Source organism: Dendropsophus ebraccatus, chromosome 12 (genome assembly GCF_027789765.1).
Source record: "Dendropsophus ebraccatus isolate aDenEbr1 chromosome 12, aDenEbr1.pat, whole genome shotgun sequence".
In the NCBI taxonomy this organism is placed as follows: Eukaryota; Metazoa; Chordata; class Amphibia; order Anura; family Hylidae; genus Dendropsophus; species Dendropsophus ebraccatus.
The window spans coordinates 71,862,815-71,875,121 of NC_091465.1; the positions used below are offsets into that span (position 1 = coordinate 71,862,815).

Here is a 12,307-nt window from a genome sequence, read left to right on the forward strand (position 1 = left end):
TTATATGTGCAAAAAAAGGTATTTATTTTATCACAATTAACTAGGTGTCATTTTATAACAAGATGGGGGAAAAAAACATTTTGGAAAACATTGCATTGGAATATGACAAAAGGTTGTTGTTTAACTCATTGAGGCTACTGTATAGCTGACGGCTGTAGGTAGCTTAGTTTCCATGCCACCAGTGGTACGCCTGGTCAGACAGGATGTTGAAGTAGGTTGAGACAGCAGATGTTCCCTTTTCATAATATTCCCTAAAAAAAAAAAAAGTTGGATCAGTATAAGGTATACACTACGTGGTCAACTGTGCATAGCCACGTCTATTGCAAACAGCTGCTGCATAACATTGAAGGGGTTGACTATTTAGGATAGCCATTTCTATATGCCCGTAGTAGGGGGCAGAGACTGCTCCTCACACTGTAGATTTTGCACAGAGAACGGTTCATTTCAGGCATTCACTTTTCCCCAGGTTCTATAATGAGAAATGGGATTGGTCTCTTTTGTCAGCCTCTTTAAGCAAACAGCCATGTAATCTTCCTAGACCATTAGCAATAGAATGATTTATACTTGAGAGCTCAGTAACTTTTAATGTGGAATTGCCTGAAACGACCCCCAAAATGTCAGTACCGTTCTCTTGTCTTGCTCAATCCATGCCTGGTCCCGGGGTCTGTCTCCTAAGGCCGGTATTTTGCTCCTGCCTCATTTAAAATGCGCCACTGGAATTATTTGGAGTTGTTTTTAGATTGGATACTGGCCCCAGGAGATCACGCATGGATTGAGCAAGACATGGTATTGTTTTTTTGGGGACGGGGGTTGTGTCCAGTGGCACATATTCACTTTAAGATTATCTGCCAAAGGGTTCTATTACATGGGACAATTAAGGCCCGATAATAAATGTAAACGAGCGCCAATCTAGCAGGTGTATTAGACGGCCTGTTAATCGTTTAACAAAGGCTGCAGGGACATCATTACCGATGCCCTTGCAGTTCTTGTTTAAACTTTATACATTACGTATCCAGGCTGCAGGGCTCCTCTTGCTCTGTGCTTCTCCCTGGGTCCGCGTGCTCCAGCTTCAGAGCGATCTGTCTCAGCTGACAGGCCCCTCAGCCAATCACTGGCCGCAGCTATCCTGGGTCAGCTGAGACAGATCGCTCTGAAGCTGGATCGGGTGGACCTGGGGAGAAGCACAGAGCAAGAGGAGCCCTGCAGCCTGGATAGGTAATGTATTCTTCTTTGCTAATCGTCAGCGCCAGACGTGCACCGCTATTACACGTAGCGGTGCGCGGTCAGCGCCTGACAATAATAGGTCAGAACCTATATCAACGATCAGCTGATGACAACGATCATCGGCTGATCGTTGTCTTTATTACATGGAATGATAATCGGCCGGGTAGGGCGATTCAGCCGATTATCGTTCCGTGTAATAGTACCCAAAGATTTGAAGCCAAATCTCAGGCTTTCCTTTATGACCTGACCTCTGTTTATAGTCTGTTTTTGGCTTTGGCTTCAAATCTTTGGCAGAAAATCTGTCAGATAATCTTTCTGTTTAAATGGACAATTACACAGGCCAATTATCAGCAACAAGCATTCCTAGAAACACTGATTTCTATGGGGCCGATCAATGGGAAAACACCCAATCGTTGGCTGATTGCATCTTATGTATCCTATCCTATGGTTGATAACAATAAAGGTTAATGGCCGCACGAACAACACAACAATCATTCATATGGCCGGGCCACTCAATTAATCATGCCATCTGATAACACTGCAAACTAACGCCGATATCGCTGATTGCCACTCATTTGCGGCCATGGATGACACTTGAGGCCAAGGACCTATGCGATGACACTTTCCATCTGAGCCAGTCAATACTCCGGACACTGGCAAATCTATTGTAAAAAGTCAACTGAAGAAATATAATAGTAATCAGTTTATTCTTTTATACTATAGTGTACTTACTTAACTTTATCCTCCACTCCTGTGGATCTCGCCTTGTCAATCAGTTGCTGAGTTTTATCACTGACTTCTCCCCATGCAAAATTCAACATGTCCTTAGCTTGTGAGATGTATGAGGGCGCCTCCCGCTTCTGTATCCTGTAACTCTCAATTCCTGCAAAGACAACATTGAAGGATACTGAAGATATTTTGAATGCTACTTCAATATCCTACCGTGTAATTGAGTAATTCGACTACATAGACCCTGAGCAGTAGGACATCATCAGATTGAACATGGCAGCATGTGACCCAAGTAATTTGGATATTGAAAAGTCTCCTTCTATTACAAGACTAACACATACGAGAGTATATATTGTTAGTGTAGGAGTCACGTTTGTACCCTGACCTCAAAAGATGCCACTGCCACATACCAATCCTATACATATTCCAATAAAAGGGATGTTCTCTTTAGACAACCCATTTTCCCAGACAGTAAGTCGATCCCACCATTATCTTACTGCGGTGACACCAGACAATCAGCTGTAATCTAAGAAAAAAACCGCCAGCAGGTGTTCGCTATCTCTGCAGCGCCACCACAGGTGAAATGAAGCATTACATACTACCAATTAAAATCAATAGGCCGCCTATGTAAAGTAGGGATGTACAAAATCCTTCAGAGGGAAGGATATTATTTAAAACTACACTCTGCTTTTCCTAATAGATGATCGACCTATAATATAATCATTTAATTGTTCTCATATAATAGTTAAATAATAGTGACCCAGTATGCAGTAAATTGATGATACTGACCTGTGCTGATGAGCAGCAGAATGAGGGAAATGGCTAAAAGTTGTGTTCTCATGATCTGGTACAATATGCACTGGTGACCTACAACACGGGTTTAGATAGGACAGTTATATATTTTTTGGATACATTAGCATAGTGCTTTATACATTGCTGTAACAAAAACACACCCATGACCCTTCATCATATATGGCATTTGTTATAATCTATAGAGGACATGCCATCTATTTATCCCTTATAGGACTTATGTTAAGAAGACATGGCCATGAACTTTTTTTTTTTTCAACTGGGTTATGATTGCAAGCACTTTATTTATTTACCTTTTCTATGTCTAAATAAACATTATAAATATGGCCAATAGGTGGCTCCCTTCCTATCAAACTGTGATCCGTGCTCCGTGCCAATATTTGGTAACTTCTCTGTTCAAAAATAGAGACCAAACACAGGAAGTCCCATTCCTTTGCACGCTCACAGACATGACTTGATACTGACTAACAACCATTCTTGAAAGTGCATAGAGCAGGATAAGTCTTGATGTGTACAGATGCTGCGCAGAGAATCCTAGGAGTTCTCGGAAACCACACAGTGACAGTGGTGTAGCTATTATAGAGGCAGGGTGGGCAGTTAAAATGGGGCCCGTGCAGGAGGAGGGCCCAGGGGAGAAGGTGAGAGCGTGTGTCCTTCTGCTTAACCCCTTATGTCCTGCAGTGTGTAAGACCCAGTGTTTATTTACATGCTGCAACACAAAAAAGGGTTAACAAGCTGAAGACAAAGAGATCTTTGTGTTGTGCGTAGGAGAGGGGGACCCCTTAAAAAAATGTTCTATCGGGCCCCGTGAATCCTTACTATGCCCCTGCACAGTGACATTATACTGACTGAATTGTTCCATAACACATTGTCTCCTTGGAAGCTGCAGAGCTGATAATATAATTAGCATAAGTCAATTGCTCTCAGTTGATATACAACCTGTATGAAGAACAGAGCGCACAAAGGACTGGGACTTCCTGTGTTTGGTCTCTTTTTTTTTAACACAGAGAAGACCAAATATCGGCGAGGGGGGGGGGGGTAGGGGCATGGACCACAGTTTTGCAACATATAAAATGTTTATTTTGAACAAAGATAATCTCCTGCAGCTCTCCGGGGTGTATTGTCAAGTACTCGGCTCAGTGGTTGCCTGCTCAGCCAATCAGGGCAATCGCTCAGCCAGGCCATGATGTTCTCAGATTCCAGCAGAAACTAACAGCTGGCGGCCATCAGTGGGACCCGGGAACGATGCTACGGAGGCATGAGGACTGGTAAGTATATATAGTTTATTAATTTCCCCCACACCCCTGCCGGCCTGCCTGTTTTTATGGCTTTACCCTATGGATTCCTGCCACTCAAATGCTTTATACATTGATGGGTTTTGGGGTAGTTTTTATTTTCTCATACTTTTCTGCATTTGTACCTTGGCTCATTGACCAAATGACGCCTTGTCTATACCCCTGAGCATATTATAATGATAGATCCTTTTATTAGGCTGTTCTGAAGTCTTGGTTTTTGACCATTTGTTTACTTGCTTTCAAATGTCTCAGATCAGGTCAGCATTAAAGGGGTTATCCAGGCTCAGGGACCTATTACATGGAGGGGTTATCTGGACGATTTGGGCAGATATCGCTCTGCCTAATAATAAAGACAATGATCAGCCAAGGAACCGATCATCAGCTGATCCCTGTCTTTCAACATAGCTAATGATCCCTCTGCAGCTCTTGCCCTTGTGCCATAGCGACCCATGTGCACCGTTTAGAAGAGCGTTGAATAGAAATCCTGCCAGGGGGTGTTCCTGATAAAGAGGAGGGTGGGGAGGAAGGAAGGAGAGGCGTTGCAGACCTGGGGCATAGACACTCATTTTAAAAGACACGACAGGGAAGCACTCACTCACACATACACTTACTAGTGGTTTGGTGGGGGGATTGGTGGATACAAAGTCGCTTTGATTCTAACTTGTTGAAAACCTATTAAAAACTCATCCTTTATCGCCTCATATCTCCTTATGTAATAGGTCATGGGCGGCTGACAAATGATGAAAGCAAAAGGCTCTAAGGGCCCTATTTCACGGGCCGAGCAACAATGTAAACGAGCGCTGATCTGCTAGATCGGCGCTCGTTTACTAGGCCTATTCTACGGCCCCGATGATCGGTAAGCGAGGGCTGCAGGGACATAGTTACCGATGTCCTTGCAGCCCTTGCACCATACATTACCTGCAGGGCTTCTTCTTCGCTCCGTCTTCCTCCCCGGGTCCCGCACGCAGCATCAGCTCCAGAGCAGCCAGACTGAGCTGTCAGACCGCCCAGCCAATCACTGGCCGCGGCGGTCCTGGCCAGTGATTGGCTGAGCGGTCTGACAGCTCAGTGAGGCCGCTCCGGAGCTGATGCTGCGCGCGGGACTCGGGGAGGAAGACGGAGCGAAGAAGAAGCCCTGCAGGTAATGTATGCTGCTCTGCTTTAATTGTCGCTCGCCCCCGCGATGCGTGGGTGGCGAACGATGATTTTAGGTTTAGGGCCCTATTCCACCGGACGATTATCGTTCAGATTATCGTTAAATCGTTCGAATCTTAACGATAATCGTTCGGTTGAAATGTAGTTAACGATTGACGACCGAACGAGAAATCGTTGATCGCTTTATAAGACCTGGACCTATTTTTATCGTTGCTCGTTCGCAAAACGTTCGCAAATCGTTCGCATTGAATAAGACATCGTTCGGTCGTTTGCAATAGATACCAACCCAATAGCGAATAAATAGCGAAGAAAAACGATCGCAATTACGATCATAAGTAATGATTATCGTTCCATGGAAATGAGTGAACGTTTTCAGGTCTTTCGCAATAGCGGTTGTTTGAGATCGTTAACGATTATGCAAACGCTAATCGTCCGGTGGAATAGGGCCCTTAAACCTAATGCCCCTATTACACGAGTCGTTTGGAGGAGCAAACGAGCGCTTTTAGCGCTCGTTTGCTCCTCGTTCCCCGCTCGCTGCCGCCGCTATTCAACGCGGCGTCAGCGAGCGGGTGAGTGCGGGAGGGGCGGCGGGGAGCTGCTGGGGGGGCTGCCCGGGGGATCGCTGATCGTCCGGGCAGCCCATAGGATATAGCAGCGTCTGCTGCCGATGCTCCTATTCAATGGAGCGACGACAGCAGATCGCTGCTATATCAGTCGCTTGTTTTTCAACATGTTGAAAAACAAGCGACTGCAACGATCAGCCGACATGAACGATGTCGGCTGATCGTTGCACTCTATTCCACGGGACGAATATCGTTCGTAGCGGCCGATATCGGCCGAATACGAACGATATTGCTCCTCTAAACGACCCGTGGAATAGGGCCTTAAAGCCCCTATTCCACGGGTCGTTTAAAGGAGCAATATCGTTCGTATTCGGCCGATCGGCTGATCGTTGCAGTCGCTTGTTTTTCAACATGTTGAAAAACAAGCGACTGATATAGCAGCGATCTACTGCCATCGCTCCGTTGAATAGGAGAATCGGCAGCAGACGCTGCTATATCCTATGGGCTGCCCGGACGATCATCGATCCCCCGGGCAGCCCCCCCGCAGCTCCCTGCCGCCCCCTCCCGCACTCACCCGCTCGCTGCAGCCGCGTTGAATAGCGGCGTCAGCGAGCGGGGAACGAGGAGCAAACGAGCGCTAATAGCGCTCGTTTGCTCCTCCAAACGACTCGTGGAAAAGGGGCATAAATGAACGATCAGCCGATGACACAATCATCGGCTGATCGTTCTCTCTATTCCACCGAGTGATAATCGTCCGAATCAGGCTGAATGGGGCCAATTCGGCCGATTATCGCTCCTGTGGAATAAGGCCCTAAGACCAATTCAGGGACCATCGTGGAGGTGCTGCCCACACGTTGGTCCAGTCTTTTCATAGGCTACCACCAATCTATGGGGTCAATGCTTATTTACATTGCCCATCAGTAATAAGACCCTAAAGTGGACCCTGCATTATAGTGTTTTACCACCTACATTAGAAAGCCAAGTTATTTGTTTTACCGCACATTTTCCAGGACCATTGGGCCAGTTCCCAGCCCCTTAGATTTCCCTTATGGAACCAACTGATCTGGATCCCCTGGTTTTTTCCAAGGTCCCCATAGGAGTCACATGCTCTACCACCCTGTCCATCCTACATATAACATTGCATTCGCATTTCTCCGACATCAGCTCTGATGATATCATTGCATATAAGGGCTGAACATTTTTAGTAAGTAAGTTCCTTTCTGCTGGACCTGGACAAGCCCTACTGTGGAACGGCCACATTGTTGTGTAAGAGCTCAGTCCCAGCAGAGGGTCCTCACACCCTTTGCGTCCGAGCCTCTGTGTAACTATAGACATATCTGTCTGTGATGATTCCAAGGAAGGACAGGGTGTTTACATTCGGTGGTAAGAGGAAGTGGTCAGCCCTTTTAGGTGATGAAATCTAAGAGACATTATTACAGCAATCCCGCGTCTTGGATCTACCCTTATAATAGAGCCTGGACTCCCCATAATAGATATATACAGGGTGATATACTCAACAAATCAACAAAAATATATGTACTCAGCATGCTCAGTGCAAAGTTCTCGCACGGCTCAGCATTTTCTTCTTTATCAGAATTATCTCAGTGACCCGGAACACAAGAGGTGACTTTTTCTTGCTGAAGTCATCAGCAGATAAGGGGTGATATATTATATATATATTTGATCCCCCTCCTATGTTTTCAGTGAATGATTTTGGGTCTTTAAAGAAAACATGGTATAAGGGTATGTTCACATATATACAGTGGTGCCTTGGATTACGAGCATAATCCGTTCCGGAGCTGTGCTTGTAATCCAAATCCACTCTTATACCAAAGCAAGTTTCCCCATAAGAAATCATAGAAATGCAGACAATTGGTTCCACACCCCAAAAATACCGATTTATTATTCTGAATAACATGTAAAACTAATGAAACAAACATTCAGAAACAGCAGAATATGTGATATTATAAGTTACTGTACAGTAATGGAGAGGATGGGAAACACAAGGGCTGACAGAGACTGCAGGGAGCATGAAGGAATGAGCAGGGCAGATGTGGGCACATACATGCAACACTCTCTGTCCGGGGAGAGAGGGGTTACAGCTATGGAGAGATTACCTCCAGAGTCCTGTCCCCTGATGTAAGCCCCAGCCTGAAGTGGATCTGCTATGATTTGGAAGATGAGGGAGACTTCCTGGGTCAGAGTACAGAGCTGTAGACCCCGCTATGCAGACCATGCCCCTCCTCCACTCGCCCTCCCACCCAGTACAGTGAGCTCTTAAACCAAAGCAATGCTCTTAAACCAAGTCACAATTTTGAAAAGCTGTGAGCTCTTAAACCAAAACTCTCTTAAACCAAGTTACTCTTAAACCAAGGTACCACTGTATATGCCGTGGATTAAATGCTGCATAAATCACTATTAATACCTGAAGACAGCATCAAATCTGCGGTGATATAGTACATGTGAACATACACATAAGCAATCACATAAAGCCTCATGCACATACCCATATTATAGATGTGTACTTCCAAGCATTCAGTATTTCTTAAATAATATTAATATATGACTGTACGCAGAGGCCATATAATCCTATAATACTTTGTGCCAATGCAGATGAGTTGCTATTACATTTACTTAAAGGGGTCTCCCAGGTTAATATGATTGATGGCCCATGCACAGGTTAGGTCATCAATCACTGATCGCTGGGGTTTCTGTTTGGGGTCCAAAACCAGGCAGTGCAGCATGGTGGTTCCTGGTAGTGCAATATGAAAATAGCCACGAAGCCCTAGCCCAAAATTAAGTGACTGCAATGTGACATCAGCACAGTCTATATTACAATATGTTGCAGCCTTGCCATCTTCTTTGCTGTAAAAGGTGGTCACTAAGAAAGCTAAAACTATTTTAAAAAATTATATATATCAAAAATATATAATAATATATAATAATATATAAATAATAATATATAAATAATAAATATATAATACTATATATATTATATTATATAATACATCATATTATATAATTATATTATATATTATATAATATATTATATTATATAATATATATATAATATATATAAATATAATATAATATTATATATATATATATATATGATCCTATATATGTCCTATAGATTTACTATTGATCCAAATGTTGTAAACATGAATCCAAACATAAGTAACACCTTAGCTACCAGTACATTGATCGGCACATGTCCCAATTCACGCTCATATCCTACTCATTTCGATGGTAACTTACCTTAGAAATAAACCGGATATAGATGATCTGTGGGAAAGAAATAATTCCAACATATTATGTAGTTAAACATGGAGGATACATTGTGTCAGTGATCTGGTATGAACAATGATATAGGTCTATAGCCATTCTAGCTTCTTATAATATGCCCCCTCATCCTTGCCTTCCCCACCATCCTTACCTCTCCCGTAGTATCACCAGGCTCATGGGTCACATTGTTATATACTCTTCCCGTTGTGTTGTCAGGTCTGAGGTTCTAAGTCCAAGCAAACAGTGAGCTCATTGTCCAGAGGTCGGATACCTCTCACCTGTGTCTGCATTCAGACCCGTATGTCTGTGTCAGTATCAGCATTTTGCATACTACAATAGGTATATCATTTTTATGCCGTATTCCCTAGTTGATTGCTCTCTGATGGTCAGGACATATAATACCTGCAATGGTACCAGGGTAGATCCCTTAACTTAGGGCCCAGGTGTATTCCAGCTTTTTATTTTATAAATATTTAGTTTTTGTTTTTTTTTACATTGTGTGGAAGCAGTAAGCCCTTATGCCACCAATGGCTGTGTTAGGAACTGCAGGGCTGCTTAAGCCCTGGACCTGGAACAGTTAAACATTCTGATGTAATTTCACATCGTTCCTTCATTTGCTGAGATCAGATGGAGTAAACAATTGAACTGTGTAATATGGTAAACAATTTCAAAGATCTCTTTTTTTTATTGTTAATCGTTAAACATCGCTTCTAATAGGATCCTTAGGCCGGTATTACATGGCCCGATCTTACAGATACTATTACATGGCTCAATAATTGTGTGGCAGTGATCATTAGCCCTTGTTTTTAGGTTCACTTTGTCACTATATATAAATAATGAAGATTATACTTACCTGTCCATGCTCCCCCAGTGTCCTCCTGCCTGTCCCCTGTTGACACCAGCCACGGCTGACTCATCTGAAGTTGTCTCTTCAGTGACAGACCACCCATCCACTCACTGGCTGTGGCACTGTCCCGTCTTGGCCAACAATTGGCTAAGCAACCTGTCACTGTTCGGAAATGTCACACGTTGCTGTGGTCGGTGGAAACACAGAAACAAGCCAGGAGGACACTGGGGAAATGTGGACAGGTAAGCATCATCTTTATTATTTTCTATTCACTTTTCATCAGCCATCAGCTATGCATCACCTATTACACGCAGCGATAAGCAGTAAGTGGTCGGTGATTTTCAAACATCTTGAAAGACAATGATCAGCCGATGATCGGCTACTTGGATGATTATTGTCTTTATTACACGGAGCAATATCTGCCCAAATTGGCCGGATTCAGCAGACAATGGCTCCCTGTAATAGGGTCCTTACATACTGAACCTCTCGTAAAGTCTCTTCTAATTAATTTGCTAGATTTCCCTAGAACTGACTAAAAGAGGGGGAAGCAACCCTCTGGTCTAACCATCTGTACTTTAGGGCTAGAGCCAATCACTTCAGGTATTCAGTTTGTTAACCCAATTAGGTAGCTTATCAATAATCTTTTCCTAATCTCATGGTCTCAAGTTGAGTATCTCGAGTCTCCAGCCTTCAGTTGCTTTTTGCTGTTAGAGCCACTGGGTCATTTGCCAAAAACTACCAGGATCATGGACAGAAGACAAAACAGTTCCTGCATATGGACTTTGCCCTCATCTGATGGACTTATTTATCCCTTCTTCTTCAAAAAAAAAAGGTTAAAGAGGATTATCATTTTTCCATCTTTAGCCGTCTCTGTCTTTTTGGACCTCCGGTAAGCAAGACCATCTTCTACTCTTTGGAGCCAACCCTTAATCTTCTTTCACGTCCATTCAGGACCACAATCTGCCATTACAAGATGCTATTATTGGAACTGTTCAGGATCTGTGCCTCCACTACTTGGATGAAGTTTAGTTTACCATATTGCACTTCATGTGGTTGGATTTAGCTTGATGGCTGCACAATTACCATCTTGGTCATCCCATTTACCATCACTCAGGGCCTCTTCTAACCAGGGAATGCCCCTGGGAATAAACTATTTTACATCTTCTGTGTAGCCCCTTTGCAACTTCATAGGGACTTTAAGGGGCACTCACCCACTGAAACCCAACTACGACTCTCCCACTGTAAGAAAAGTTGGCCTATAAGTATTAGAAAATGCTGGTCCTCTACTAAGTCCTCCCCTGGGCCACTGTAGTTACACCCCCCTGCATCCAGAAAGCCAGTCCTGTGTCTTATAGGCTGCAGGCCTGAAGACACAGAGCAGTATTATTCTTCATTAGAAAGGGGCTAGGTGAGTATTCGAAAAACAACGTCTACGTCTAGGTGAGTATTATAGTTTGGGGAACACTCCCTTCTGAGACAGCTCATGTAAACAGTGTCCCTGGCCTTCTATCTCTGCACTCTGTAATGCCAGGAGGGTTAATATGAGGTCAAGTTGCGGGTGACCTCACTTTGATTCCCCTCAGTCTCATTGTGTTGCACAAAAATGAATGGGATGGAGTGTTTTAAAATAGCCATTACTTACCTCACCGATATCCCGCTGCCATCTAGTCCCTCCTAGTCCCCTTTGGCCTTACGGCGATGACAACAAAAGTGTCTGCTAAATGAAGGTTTGTTACAGATTTTACACTGGGGTGCAGAAGCTTATAGTGACAACTGTGCTATAATGACGTCTTATGTTGCAGTTATTCCTGAATATACTGTGTAGTAGAACAATATATAATAACACATATCAAAGACGCTAATGCTGGCACGTACTGTTTACGTCTGCAGGTTTCAACCACACAGTGTGTAAAGTAGCAAGGTTCATGTTTGTTTGCTTCTTACGCCTGTGTCTGTGTAACTGTGTGGGCACATGATATTTGTAATGTTACGAAAGGACTTTTTCCCCCTCATTTTCTTTTTCATTACAGGAGCCATAGAAAAAAAGTCAAAATGCCTTTAAAGGGGAAGTTTGGCCACAACTTGGGGGAAAAGGCCTGTCCCAGCTGATAGACTGGCCACTCAGCCAATCAGTGACTGGAGCAGCGTCCCACCCCAGTCACTGTCTGGCTGAGCAGCCAGTCCATCAGCCGGGTCATGAGATGTTAGTGCCTGAGATCCCGGAACCCGGTGGGGGTCCTGAGGCCGGTCCCGACACTCACCGCGGGCACAAGGAGAGATAAGGTTATACTTGTAGTCAATTTCCCCCCTTCCCCTGACGGCTGCCGAATTAAGAAAATTGCTGGACTTCTCCTTTAATCTCCACTCACCAACCTCCCATTACCAGCCGCAGCATAGGA

At 44.0% G+C, this 12,307-nt stretch overlaps 1 protein-coding gene across 1 annotated transcript; it reads right to left on the bottom strand.

Moving 5' to 3' along the window:
- APOC2 (apolipoprotein C2) lies at positions 1-9,190 on the bottom strand. The gene is made up of 4 exons (XM_069948235.1): positions 9,035-9,190; positions 2,743-2,820; positions 1,957-2,107; positions 1-251 (listed from the first exon to the last, which is right to left on the bottom strand). Exons 2-4 carry the CDS (start codon positions 2,792-2,794, stop codon positions 164-166), a joined length of 291 nt encoding a protein of 96 aa, XP_069804336.1. The 5' UTR covers positions 2,795-2,820; positions 9,035-9,190; the 3' UTR covers positions 1-163.
- Positions 9,191-12,307: the final 3,117 nt, after the last annotated feature.

Coding starts and splice junctions, on each gene's coding strand:
- APOC2 (XM_069948235.1), bottom strand. CDS start 2,794: ATGAGAACACAACTTTTAGCCATTTCCCTCATTCTGCTGCTCATCAGC. Junction 2,108..2,742: donor TCTGCTGCTCATCAGCACAG/GTCAGTATCATC, acceptor TTGTCTTTGCAG/GAATTGAGAGTTACAGGATA. Junction 252..1,956: donor GGAGTGGAGGATAAAGTTAA/GTAAGTACACTA, acceptor TTTTTTTTTTAG/GGAATATTATGAAAAGGGAA.